This window comes from Cupressus sempervirens, chromosome 7 (assembly GCF_028749045.1).
Source record: "Cupressus sempervirens isolate cs-2001-9-10 chromosome 7, ASM2874904v1, whole genome shotgun sequence".
NCBI lineage: Eukaryota > Viridiplantae > Streptophyta > Pinopsida > Cupressales > Cupressaceae > Cupressus > Cupressus sempervirens.
The window spans coordinates 719,630,332-719,644,799 of record NC_143124.1 but is presented as its reverse complement, the minus strand read 5'-3'; the positions used below and the strand labels follow the sequence as shown (position 1 = coordinate 719,644,799).

Below are 14,468 nucleotides of genomic sequence, written 5' to 3'. Positions count from 1 at the left end.
TGGTATATAATTCTTTTCATAATAAACAATTCCTCATATAGATATGTTCTCACATTAATTTGAGTTATATATATTACGTTCACTTTTTTCCTGTCTGTACATAATCTATTTCATAATGGAATAATTGAATACTTCAACTTGAATTTAGGAAAAGTAAGTTTTTATCAAGTAATCACTGAATGAATGATGCTTAATTTCTTCATGTGGATATGAATAATCCATAACTTCTTTCCTTATTATTGTTGCATCACTTACCACTAATAGAATTCTTGATTATTACCATCCCTCTTACTATTACCCAATGTTGGTCATTATTCATTACCATTCTTCAGATTTAGTTAATGCATATCATATTGTTGTTGATATGGGTTCTCTCTTGTAAGTTTGTGACCAATCCTCGATTAGCATCAGAATGAATCCATGTCTTGGTTGAGGATGTTAAAACAATTGCTCACTTCTATGTCTTATATTCAATGATATCTATTAGTTTTTTTATGTTTTCAGTTATTAATCGAAATGTGATTCTTTTGACATTGACGTCTCCCATAAAACTACAACATACTATATGGCTGCCATGCAAGGGTCCCTTCGTATTATAAGTCTACCTCAGGACATTATCAAAACACTCACTCATTCCTCACTAATCATTAATGCTAACCATAGAATTAAATATTAATTATGTATCTTTGAATTGGTGTCAATACCCACTATTAGCTATGACACTAAACTGATTTTTTTATGGTTAAGTTGCCAGGTCTTGAGTGATGTAATTTCCTGACTGTTATTTCCTCATTTTTCCTTTAAGCTGATCGTACTTTTCCCATCTCTCTACTAATTCCACAATGAGTTGTGTTTCTCTATGAATAAAATATCCATTATGTTTATTTTCACATGGCTATGGCATATAGAGTGACTTAAGTGTTTGTATACGGTGATTGATGTAATGGAATGATGCATTACTGTATGGTGCGATTTCTGCAAGGATTATCTATATTGTTGAAAAAAAGCTTTTTAGAATATTTCATCTGCTGAAAGGATCTTTCAACAAAGGATGACACTTGGGAAGGTGAGTGGATTTTTAACCATCCAAATTTGCAATTTCGCTTCAAGGAAAGCAATTTTGGAAAAGGACTATAATGTCCCCTTCTAAAGCATAAATTCAATGAAGATCCTTCACTCATTATTTTATTTCTCATAGCCTAATGGGATGGCACAAGGGAAAAAAATTAATAATTTGACTTGACTTGTTCAAAAGTAACTTAAATTTATATTCATAAAATTACATAAAGGTAAGTTGATTCTTGTGCATCAAATTATTTAACAACCTTCAAATTCATTAATTGGATTCCAGATCTCAAAGCCTAGCTAGGTTACATAAAAGGTTATCACTAGGTCGAGCTCCAATCAATTAAATCATCTGGTGTTTTGAACTAACTCGATCTTGACTCATATTTTGAATTGCGTGTTATGCCACTTAGTGCTTTGTTCCATCTTTCTCCCTACCATTAAAATAACTAATGTTATTTGACAGATTACTTTTTGGAGACAAAAATACAAAAAAAAATACTCACAAATTGCACACAGATATACACGACAAGCATATAATTCAGCAGAAAAAAGGGTAGATAACAAACCATCAAAATTGATAGCTCCATTCCCCATTTGAGAACAACTATATCTTCCTCGATACATTCCCATCCAGACTTAACATTCAACTACAGGCTTAGATCCAACTAGCACTGAATATATAAATAGTAAATACAGAATAAAAGAAAACTTTGGCTACATTTAAAGATAAAGTAAAATCATACCTGTTGAGCAAACTTGCAAAAAGCGTAATATTAGCAAGTGAAGAGAAAATCCAATTAATTTCATGAGAATGGAATCTTTATAGAGAAAAATTGATGCTTTACCTTTTTAGCGTTACGTAAAAGTGTGCATTGGTAATTTAGCATAGTATTTTTATTTACATCTCCTCCATTCACTGGGTTCACAATTATTTGTGAACAAAGCTTCTCTGAAACATGCGGCTTATAAAGAGAAAACATCTGCTGGTTTTCCTTGTGTGTTTGTGTTTGCAAATCATAGATTGCTTCTGACGAATTATCATCCTTCTGAGATCTCATATTACAATCACCAAAAATGCATTTCCTCCCTGCAATTTAATGTTTTTGATTAACCTACATTTCCTCCTTGAGTTACAAGCACAATCATGAATGGCACAAATATTTAGATTGGCATCAACTGTCCTCTTTCTTCACAACAGCAAGATGATGCATGACAAATACAATCAATATTTCCAGCTTATCTTTAAAGATAAATATTTTTATCTTTATTATGTTTAAGCACATCCTATTCCCGATCACCATCTTCTTTCATATCCAATTACAACAAATTAGAGTTAACAAAAAGTCATGCTAAGAAACATGTGTTTTACCTGAAGTTGTCCTTGTAGGCTTTTCTTCTAGAAGTTTCTTTGAAGCATATTGCGAACCTATACCAAGCCAATTTAAACTCCCATAATTGTCCAAGGGATGTGATTGGAGTTGCTGACTTCTCGTATAATCTTCAACTGTCTTGTCTTTCACTCTGCTATGTTGTTCCTTGCTTTCTATGATTAAGGATCTTTCATGAGATTTGTATATTTTGCGACGCTGCCAACTAAAAATCCTAGAACGTTTTTTCAGTCTACCTCCACTTCTTGCAATATTACAGCTCAAAGGGTGGTGTACTTTCAGTGATATATCTTCCTGATTTAAGCATTTATGTGCACTGTCTGTTTTGTCCAGTGATTTTAGGTGAACAAATGGATATTCTGCTGACTTGGATTTAGAATGAGCCCCAAAATGAACAGGTGACCTTTTGCTCAAACAACAATAGCTTTCAGGCAGCTTATTCATCCCTGCTAACTCATGCAAGTCATGGTGAAAAGCTGGAACTGCACCCTTTGAGAAATGACCACTTTTTTCTGATCTGTAATCTACAGAAGAATTATGGAGCAATTTTTTGGGGGTCAATGGACTCTCATCAACGTTAGCTTTCTTTTTCTTGGACCTACCTATCCAATGATCTGATGTAAATGGCCTTTTACATGCATCCTTGCAATTTCTATCACCATATGGTCTGTTTCTTATGAGATTATGGAACTTCAAATTGGGCCCAGCACAACTTGTAACAGGTAGAATACTGGAAACTTCTGCTCCATGGATCAATTGCACAGGTTTATGACTAAGGTCCTCTAATTGAGATTGATTCCTCAGATGAGACAATGAACTCTTAGTCTGGAAACCTGAAATTTTAAAAAAGACTCAAAGTAAAATCAATAATCTTCCTCTCGATAACTACGTATTAACTAAGCATATAGGATTTCTATTTATTCAATCAGAGATTCTAATTTTCAGGAAAAGATTGAGGACACTAAAAGAAGACTCAAAGGCCCTAAGACTGATTCTCAATAATAGCTTCACTAATGAAAAGAGAAGATGCTTCACAAGGAAACAACAGTAGAGAAAATTTTGCAACAAAGCTTCATGCAAGAAAGCATGTAGAAACCTCCATAAAGCAAGGAACAAGATCAGATTTAGATTATTTATTCTCATATTCTCCAAACCATTATCATGTGAAAATACTATGTGGGCTAAATTTGCCCCTTGATAATTACTAATCATTCTATTCATACTTGCTAGACCTGTTCCTTATGGAATTGTGGAAATTCAAATTTAGCACTGAACACCTTAAAAGAGGAAGAAAAACTAGAAACATTTGCTTCATGGGTCAGTTGTATCACTTTATGAATAAGGTCCTCTAATTGAGTTCGATTCTGAAGATCAGACAGTGCTCTCTTGGTCTGGAAACCTGAAAGTTAAATAAATAATCTTCGCTTTGATAACCACATATTAACTAAGGGCCCATTTGGTTGATGGAATACAATGGGAATAGGAAGAGAGAATAAGAATATGTTTTATTTCTCCACCAGTACGCCAAATCGGAATTGAGAATTGAAAGACATATTCCAATTTTGCCCCCAAATTGAGCATATGTCTATGCCTTGATAACTACATATTAACTAAGGGCCCGTTTGGTTGATGGAATACAAAGGGAATAGGAAGAAAGAATTAGAATATGTTTTATATTCTCCATCTGGTACACCAAATTGGAATTGAGAATTGAAAGACATATTCCAATTTTGCCCCCAAATTGAGCATATGTCTATGCCAAAAAATATCAGTTATTAGAATAGGCCATTCCTATTCCATATCTGATTTTTCCAAATTATATAATTTGTCGGGTCCGTGGTGGTTACGTGCGTAGGGTTTAATCATATTGGAATCCACTGATATTTTTGCTGTTCAACAGTTTGCAACGAGGTTTCTGCTGATCGTTTCCACTGGCTTCTTCTAGTTGCTGAGTGTGTGGGAGATCATTTCCCTTGGCTTTTCCAACTTGCTGAGTGCGTGGCTTCTTGTCTGGAACATTTGTGTGTATGATTTTCAGACTTTTTTTGTAACTGTTACATTTTTTAAACCATTCTGTAGTTGTAGTCTGATCCAGGGTTTTGAGCACAAATCTTTCAGTTAATGTATTTGCCTGCAATATTGCATCTGCATTTTCAAGGGTTTATTTGTGATGTCGAGCCCTATACTACGATTTTGTTTCTTTTTCCATAATTGTGCCTTAAAAACACATCAATGTTTTTGCAATCACCAGTATAAACCCGTGATTGCAAAAACATTGACGCATTTACAAGCCACGATAACTACCCAGTTTTCTTCAAATTTCCCAGGGATCCTGAGATTGCTTGCCCATTTTCATTTTTCCGGATGAGAAAAGAATGCCTAGCAATTTGAAATTGACAAAATTTTATAACCATATGCTACTGCAAACGAGCTATGAAAAGAGAATGGAAAAATGCCTTCCATTTTATTTATATGATATCTTGAATTACCAAAATTACTTGAAGACTAGATGGGTTTTCTCGACATAGAACAAATTCAAGGACAGAAATGCATTCCATGATGAGCGTTACTATGAAACAGAACTGAGATCTGGTTCATTTTCTCATGCAACAATCTTGGATAGAAATTCGGCCTCAAATGGCAGTGGCTGCACATTTCAAGATTAATAATATTCTGTTGAGGCAGGGCAGTTGTTTAACAGCACAAATGGCATTCAAAAATTGCTTTGTTGTGGTAGCAGGTAACCTTCTTCACATTTATCTTCAGCTCTTGACACAATTCTGCATCTTGAAATTGCAAAGTAATCTACACCGGTCACTGTGGAACAGCTACGAAGACAAACTAAAATTGAGACTTTAAGCTAAACTAACAGCTCATCACATTCTACTATAGATTATAGTGATATATATAATGTTACCACTCATATTTGTCTTGCCACTGTTATTACCTATATCCAAATTTCACCAAGTTGAAGTTTAACTTGAACCTTTGTTCTTCTTTACTTCAACTTCAAGTTCAAGTCAGTATCATTCGCGAAAGCGCAAAATCCTCCTTTCGGTTATCCCGTCAGCCCAACATGTCCTGTGCAAGGAAGAAGTTGAAGTTGAAACAAGAAAGTGCTGCTTCAACTTCACTTTGTTTCCCCTTTTTCTAACGGTTTTCTCTTGTTCTCTTCTCACAGGTATTTGCTAAGTAAAACAAGCTCATTTTTCTAAAAGGTAGCCCCACATTCTTGCCAGATGCCCGAGATATAAAAGGCAATAAATGCAACAGCTAGGCGGCATGTGTCAAAGTACAGGTTATTTTCAGGAAAGTAAAAAGTAATGATTGTCCGGCATCATTAGAAGTAAGATCGCATGCTGATTTGACGGGGATAATTCACTGAAAACAACTGAGGTGTCTTGTCAAATAAATACACATGCTAATGTTAACGATTTCGCACACTCCATATTTGTCCATGATTTCCCAAAATCTTATTCTTTAAATTCTCCCATTTCCTAGTTTAATTGTTTATCTTACCTTGTCGGAGCTCAAAACATCAAGCTGGTAAGAACAGAACTGGTGTGCTTCACTTTGCAGAAACTGGTGAGTGCGTAATTTGGCCTTCTCTGCATGTTTTGTTTTCTTGCTCCTGGTTTTGTTAAGTTTCTTTCCAGCATTTGAATTTGCAATCTTTTGGTAAAACAACCATGACTCTCTTTCGGCCTAAGCTCTCTAAGCCTGAAAAGCCCTGCTTGTTAAGCCCATTATCTGAGATCCGGGACACTTTCCTAGTCAATGTAGACTTAACCAAACTAGTAGAAAGAATTAAGAATGCACAAGGGGGACCCATATACCAAAAACTCGCCAGTAATGGTTTGGTAGAAGCCGCAACGTTCCCGATCATCATAGGATGCCCAAAATTGATTGTTGAGTGCGTGAATCGTTACGACCCTCAAACCAGATGTATCAAGAAGTCACAGGTGAAGTTTTGGCCCAAATTGATAGGGTTACAATCAGCTCATCCTTAAAGATTCCTCACAAAGAACCTTACGAGCCTTGGACATTTGAAGAGGCTGGTCACTTGTATGGAGAGAAAAAGAAGGGTTATGATTCTATTGTAGCACAAACCTGGCTTTTAAGACCAACACTAGGAGGCTCAAGATTACCCAAACCACTGACCATTGAGCATTTTATTAAAGAAATCACCGACATGGTTTTTCTGCTCAATAGAATAAAAGGAAATGAACATGCCTTTCACTAGGATGATTGGATGTATCTATTCATTCATAAAATTGTTGAAGGGAAATTCATTGATTGAGCAGACTTGATAGCAGAAGGGTTGCACACAAGCCTTGTGGGTTTGAATAACTTCGGTCCATTCTTCATGTCCTCCTTTTTTATTTACATCCTAGCTATGTCCAAAGAATGGGAAGGTCCCCCACATGAGCCTTGGACAAATGACATGACTATTTACCAGTATTATAGAAACTTGCAGGCTAAGGAACCCTATAAAGAATTCTAGAGAATTAATGATGTGTTTCTAGGGAGATTGGTTTTCGAGCTTCGAGGTCAAGAGAATTGTAGGATATCTGAAGAATCTATGCAGGCTATTAAGATTTATGGTTATTATATCCAGTTTCCTAGATTCACTTATATCAAAGTCGAATGCTTCACTAATGAACCTTTTAAGTTGCCTCATTATTGCCTAGATAATGTCATCCTATCTGAAATATGTAGGCAACTCATCAATGTTACAGATTTGTCCGAGAATATTAACTCATTCTTTTCTGTTTCCTATAGAGATTGGCCACTACAGATGACCCAATATTAAACAAGCTATTCTGACAAAGTTGATGATGTCCAATCTGTGCCTCAAGCCCTACTTTGACAAAGAAAACTTTGATTACATGGGTTTCGCCAAACAAAACCTCAAACATTTGTCCTCCCTCAGGCATATTCCTCACCTAGAAGACTATTGGACCAATTGCTCTGATGAGTTTGAAGGAAAAGATTGTGGTCAAGAATGACTATAGGCCAAATACAAGCATTCAAAACTAATATTGACACCAATGGCATAGAGGAAGATGTTAATGAGGAGGTGGTTGATCCCCTGTATATTGAACAAATTGAGTGTCTCCCTATTCCTGAACTAGATTGGAACAAAAGAGAGGAAGATGATTTATGTTCTTGGATGACAGGTGTTTTAAAGAGGACAAAAAAATGGTTGAAAGCAAAGATGAATCTAGTGTCTACTCAGAAAAAACCTAAAAAGCCCTCAAAAGTTAGACAAAGGAAGCTTTCCAAAGAGCTAATTGTTTCCTCTAGCTATATCATTGGTGATTCTATTACAGGTCAAAAGGAAGCTGAAGTTGAAGCATCTGTTCCTCAGGTTCAACTTTACGTTCAACTTCAGCTAGTAAACACTAAGAGAACTACTCGGTCAAATACCAGAAGCAAGAAGGCCGCACAAAGTAGAACAAAGAGCGGAATCACAATAGACTTGGATTCTCCAAAAACAGAGGCAATAACAGAACAACTCGTTGGTCCCAATATGTCTAACACAGTAGGAGACCATCAGAAAATGGCTAAAGGAGGAAGTGCATTAATAGATAATTTGGCCCTAATTGGTACCACTACCATACCTGGAAAGGAACCTGTGAAACCTAAATGATTGGAAACTTCTATAGAAAGGAAGCGAAGTATGGTACCTCTCTCTATGCCAATGGATGACTTAGTAAGTAAATGCCTTGGAAGATCTTCTAAAGTTAAGAAAGCAAAAACAGAGTCTCGAATCGACTTTGATAAGAACACAGGGCGGTGGCTGGCAGAAATGGCCAAACCTCCTTAGGATAAACTTCAAGAAGAACTGACACCTCAAGATTATCAAGTATCAAAAGTAGACCTGGGGAAAGGTAGCATAGCAGTGGATATGAAAATATTTGAGGTATCTAACAAATAGATTGCTGACCAAGTGTGGAAAGACGCTAAAGACAAGCAAGACATGAAAGAAGCTATGGGAAGTATGGCCCAATATATCAATGTCATTCTGCACCCAGAGTCAAAGCCAATCAATGAGATGTCTGCCATTGTTGACATTAAGTCCCCAGCCAATCAACAGTTTTTAGATAACTTAAAGAAGTGCAAGGCTACTACTAAGACATTTGAAGAATGGGTTCAAATTGTACAAAATGAAACAATAAAGCAAGTGAATCTTCTGAGTGGTACCCGAAAAGAGACCTCTTCTATTCTCAAGAAGGTTGAATCAAACATTGAAGGATATGAGAAAGAGAAAGGTGATTGGGTGAAAGAGGTATTGTGGATTGATGAAATACAGGAGTATGGTTTGCAAAAGTTTCTCTCTGAGTGCTTGGTAGTCGATCTTGATGATAAAACTTTCTATGTGATCTGGGAAAGTATTGAATGGAGAAATGAAGCAATTGCATAGGGGATAGCTGAAATCAAAGAAATATTGTCTGGGCTCGAGGTCATAGATGACATAATCCTTGGCAATCTGAAATGGTTTCATAAGCAATGTGCAAAAGAAGAGAGCAACTCTATTGTGCCTACAGAAGACATCATCAAGATACAAAAGAAATTTCTAGAACTACAAGGAAAGAAAGTGCCTATGAGACAAGATTTTTCTAAGATTGCACATGTTGAAGCCATGTTGATAATCAACCAAAAATACCTGGAGATGCACGAGGCAAAAATCGTGGAGCTAAAGAAAGAGAAGGAAGTTTGGAAATAGAGGATCGCTTATCTCGGCCTGCCTCATCAATCGGTTATCTCATCCTTTACTGCTGCGTATGAAAATTGGAAAGCCGAAAGGATTGCTACTGGCGTGGACAAAGCCCCATGATACCTGGACTCTCCTAGTTGGATGTTAGCTAGCTCTTAGTTTCTTTATTTTAGTTTGTTTCAAGCAATTAGCATAGTTAGATAATTGAAAAACTATCTACTCCTGGTGGGGTAATTTTGGATTCAATTATCCAGCCCCGAGGAGCATATATATGTAATAACTAATTTCTAAAAAGGGGGGATTCTCGGTAGATGGGAAACCAGAACTAATTTTGATTGAGTGTCTGCACTTTGAACTTGATGCAAATTTTGGTTGTGATAGATAATATAAAATTCTACAGTTTTATATTTTGAAGTTTTCTCTGGAATAGGTACTGTTGTCTATTCTATAATGATTTATGTCCTTGTGGAGATTAGTCATTTGCGAAAAGCTTTGCATTGTCTCGTTACAGTTTAAAATCTTGTTGTGAGGTTGAAAGAACTCAAGGGAAGAGAAAGAAGAATAAATTTTAAGTTACTTTCATCTTTAATAATTAATCATGTGGATGATCTTTGTTGTTAAACTTAAATGGATTTTCAGCCTGCACATTCTGTTCATTTTTATGAATTGATTGTTTAAGCTTTTCAATATTTTCTTGAAAAATACTCATTGGGAAGATTTTCCCTCAAAGGAGAAATTAACGAATATCTTTTCAAAAATGGTAGCTGCACCAAATAACATGTCAAAGTAATATTAAGCAGAGAATTCCTTGCGATTCCATGGGAATTCAATCAGTTGGTTTATCAAGAATTTCCCTCTTTATGATTTAAGATCTAGGGAAAAACAGTTAACTAACATATAAGATGCACCATCATAACTAATAAAAGTAAAGCCTCGTACCTTCTCATCGCTCAACAGTCATCGTCAATTTTTAACACACAATACAACAATTCGAGTCTTATGTATTGAATTCAAGAATCATGTCTAGACACCCAACTATTACCAGACATTTAAAGAACAATTGAAAGATAAATCTGACGATTTCAAGTTTGACCTCGCTCTCATGATCTGGAGACTTTGTAGGCAGGCTTTAGTTTAACTGAGAGTAATAGCATACATCTCAAAATCCAATCGCTCTATAGGGAAAGAAAGTGCCTGTGAGACAAGATTTTTCTAACATTGCACATGTTGAAGCCATGCTGATAATCAACCAGAAACACCTGAAGATGCACGATGAAAAGATCACGGAGCTAAAGAAAGAGAAGGAAGTCTGGAAACAAAGGATCGCTTATCTTGGCCTGCCTCATCAATCGGTTACCTCAAGTATTGCTACTGTCATGGACAAAGCCCCGTGATACCTAGACTCTCCTAGTTGGATGTTAGCTAGCTCTTAGTTTCTCTGTTTTAGTTTGTTTCAAGCAGTTAGCATAGTTAACTGAAAAACTACCTACTCCTAGCGGGCTGATTTTGGATTCAGTTATCCAGCCCCAAGGAGCATATATATGTAATAACTGATTTCTGAAAAGGGGCGAGTCTCGGTAGATGGGAAACCAGAACTACTTTTGGTGTCTGCACTTTGAACTTTGATGCAAATTTTGGCTGTGACAAGTAATATAAAATTCTACAGTTTTATATTTTGAAGTTTTCTCTGGAATAGGGACTGCTGTCTATTCTGTAATGATTTATGTCCTTGTGGAGATTAGTCATTTGTGAAAAGCTTTGCATGGTCTCGTTACAATTTAAAATCTTGTGAGGTTGAAAGAATTCGAGGGAAGAGAAAGAAGTATAAATTTTAAGTTACTTTCATGTTTAATAATTAATCATGTGGATGATCTTTGTTGTTAAATTTGAATGGTTTTTCAGCCCACACACTCTTTTCATTTTTATGAATTGATTGTTTAAGCTCTTTAGTATTTTCTTGAAAAATACTCATTGGGAAGATTTTCCCTCGAAGGAGGAATTAACGAATATCTTTTCAAAAATGGTAGCTGCACCAAATAACATGTCAAAGTAATATTAAGCAGAGAATTCCTTGCAATTCGGTGGGAATTCAATCAATTGGTTTATCAAGAATTTCCCTCTTTATGATTTAAGATCTAGGGAAAGACTGTTAACTAACATATAAGATGCACCATCATAACTAATAAAAGTAAAGTCTCGTACCTTCTCATTGCTGAAAGTCATCGCCAATTTTTAACACGCAATACAACAATTTGAGTCTTATGTATTGAATTCAAGAATCATGTCTAGACACCCAAATATTACCAGTCATGTAAAGAACAGTTGAAAGATATATCTGAAGATTTCGAGTTTGACCCCGCTTTCATGATCTGGCGACTTTGTAGGCAGGCTTCAGTTTAACTGAGAGTAATAGCATACATCTCAAGATCCAATCGCTTCTGCTCCTCTAGAACTGAGCCTTTGTTCTATGGAACATAAAATGCTGTAATAATCTTTCTGGTCATTCAATTTTGATGCTGCAATAATCTTTCCGGTCATTCAATTTTGCAGTGTTTGAGAGTAATCCCAATCTTTTACTTTTTCAATTATGGGATCTTGAGATGGTTCTCCTGGAATTTTCAGACTTTAGTTTAAATTTCTGGTTCTGCCCTTCAATCTTTTGTTGTAGTCTACAAGAAATTGGAAATTGTACATCTCTTCCAATACTGTCAATTATTGATCCCTCGAATTATTCTCAGAAGAAACTGAGAGAAGCTGACTGCTGATGCAGAGTAGGGCACTCTCTTATCTTATATTCTGATGATACTCTTAAGATTTCAGTTTTTATCTTGTGAGTCGAATTCTTTCTACAAAACTAAGACTTGCATCATGAAAACAGTTTTGAAAAACCAAGGGGGGAGATTAGGTTCATGCTCCAGAGTAAGACTTTCACATATGGTATTCTGATACCCCAAGGGGATTTGCTTTAGACCACTGAAGTCATGGGATGTCTCATCAGCTATTCGAGGAGATTGTTTACAGTCATATAGGCACCTAAATCGTAGCACTAGCTATTCAATCTAGATGGTGTCAACAGAATTCACTCCCAAAAGGCTGTTCTGTTCCATGCTGTCCGTTTCTGTCCAAATAGTTAGTCATTCTAATCGGGAATAGTGTTAGAAAAGTTAATGGTGATTATTTGGACAGGAACAGATGGGACAAAACAAAATACATTTGGGGGTAGGAATGGGCCCACACCAGCCACCTAACTAAGCAATCATAGCTTAGTTTGTGATGGTTAAGCACAGAAAATGCATTTTTGTCTATCTAGTTGCTGTTGTGGAAGTTGGAAATGCTCTAGCAGACATCTGTGCAAAATGTGGAAGCATTGACAAGTTAACTATTTGTGATCAAAAACATCAATATAATGTGATTTCATTGAATGACACAATTAGTGGAGATCAACAGAATGTATTTGTTGAAATTTTCAAGCAAATGTTATAGGCAGATGGCCAGATTCAGCAAATTTTCTTAGCATCAATCTGGACTGTGTGCAAGAATACGGGATATGGAATACGGGATTGACATCCATAACGACAATTTTGTCAAATCTTGTACCTGCAATGGCCTGGTGCCATGACACTGATATATTTATTAATTGTAGGACCTCCTCTCTCACCCTGCTTTCCATCTGCTCCCTTATCCTTTTTTCTTCTTTGTTGTTTCCTTCATATGCATTGTAGCATTGTCCTTGGAATCAATACAAAGATCTCAGAATAGAATATTCCATTGGGAGACACTGCAATGAGCAAAGGTAATGCATAACCATGTGCCTGTTATGGACAGCCATTCAATTTTCTCCACCCATTCTGCATAACAGCTTGTGTCCATCTGCCTTGAATTACTATTGGAATCCATAACAACCATTTTGTTAGATCTTCTAGTTGCAACTGGTTTGTGCAAAATGCAAAAGCACAAACAAGTCAAGTGAACTGTTTGACAGAATGTCTGGCAAGGAATGTAAATTACGAAATAGTGAATTAGATGTATAATTTATGAATGTCACTTCTTATAAAACACCACAACCAAAACCAAAAACATTACGAATATCAAGAGAATCAACATGCTCCCTAATGCCGAAAATATTGGATTCTCTTCCACATTCTCAAATGTCAAAATATTGAATTCTCTTCTGGATTGCAATCTACTAGGTTTCCCCACAAACAGATGGGATCAAGTTTTGACAATCTACTTCATGAAATAAATCATTTGTATGCTGATCTTTATGGATCTTGTTTTCAAAAAATGCTAGAATCGTGAAGTTGCCAGAGATCTTATTTGCTCATAATTGCTAAATATATTATAATAAAAACTATGCTGGATGATATTTTTATATTTTAAAAATCTGATGATTTAATCATAGATTGGTAGGATAGTGTAATCCTGTCTCCCAATTACTCAAATGACTAGCTGCTGTTCTTGGTATACTAGTGTAACTAATATTTCAAACCTGATGCATGATAGTAGGTGTGGATGTATGACAGGTAGACTAAATACATCATTCTAAACATCAATTTTCATCTGAGGAAGTCAGCTCAAAGTGAGAACGAAATGAATTGCATAAGGATTAGATTTTAAGTTAAATCTTCCATAAAAGTATGCTTGTTAGTGCCCTAAAACATTCTCATCAAAATGAGGACAATACTAAATGGTAAAATTAAAGGGTATGATAAGTTTGCCATTACAAAAAATAAAGAATAGGTACTTACCTGTATGCTGCGCAACCCATACTTACATTGGCATGGCTTAGTAGGGGCTCTGACTTGTGGGTGCAGGACACACTGTGTTTATTAATAAATAGGCTAAGGCCATTTTGAAGGGAGATAAGTAAATTTGTTTATTTCACTGCAGAGGATGCCTGATATTGAAGATTGAGAAATGCAACTATTTTTTGGGCAAGCCTGCCAAATAGTATAACAACTTAGCTTGGACAATTATATGGTTCAATGTCTTAAGTTCATTATATTGTTCAATGCCTAAAGCAGAGTAGTTTACTGGTTTTGGATGATGTATGGCTAATCTGTGTCTTCAAGAATGCTTTGCTACTAGGAGATTAAGTGTGCATGACAGATCACCTAGATAATCGGTTGAAAACTTTAGTAGGTTATTCAAATCATTTACTCCTAACTTGGTGTCTTCCGCCTCTTGGAAATCCCACACACCCTCTTGATGAGCAGTACACGGCTATCAATAAAAGCAAATAGCAAATAGATGGCTTTACAAAATTAATAGCCTTAGGGTGTAATGTAGCC

General features: G+C 35.9%; 1 protein-coding gene across 2 annotated transcripts in view; it reads right to left on the bottom strand.

Annotated features, from left to right (window-relative positions):
* TERT (telomerase reverse transcriptase) overlaps positions 1–14,468 on the bottom strand; it is a 235,059-nt gene that overhangs the window by 146,067 nt on the left and 74,524 nt on the right. For both annotated transcript variants that reach the window (XM_089792665.1, XM_089792666.1), the window contains 2 exons: positions 2,438–3,289; positions 1,914–2,155 (listed from right to left, as the gene is read on the bottom strand). In XM_089792665.1, the coding sequence (XP_089648791.1) occupies positions 1,914–2,155; positions 2,438–3,289 (1,094 nt within the window). The remainder of the gene's footprint in view (positions 1–1,913; positions 2,156–2,437; positions 3,290–14,468) is intronic.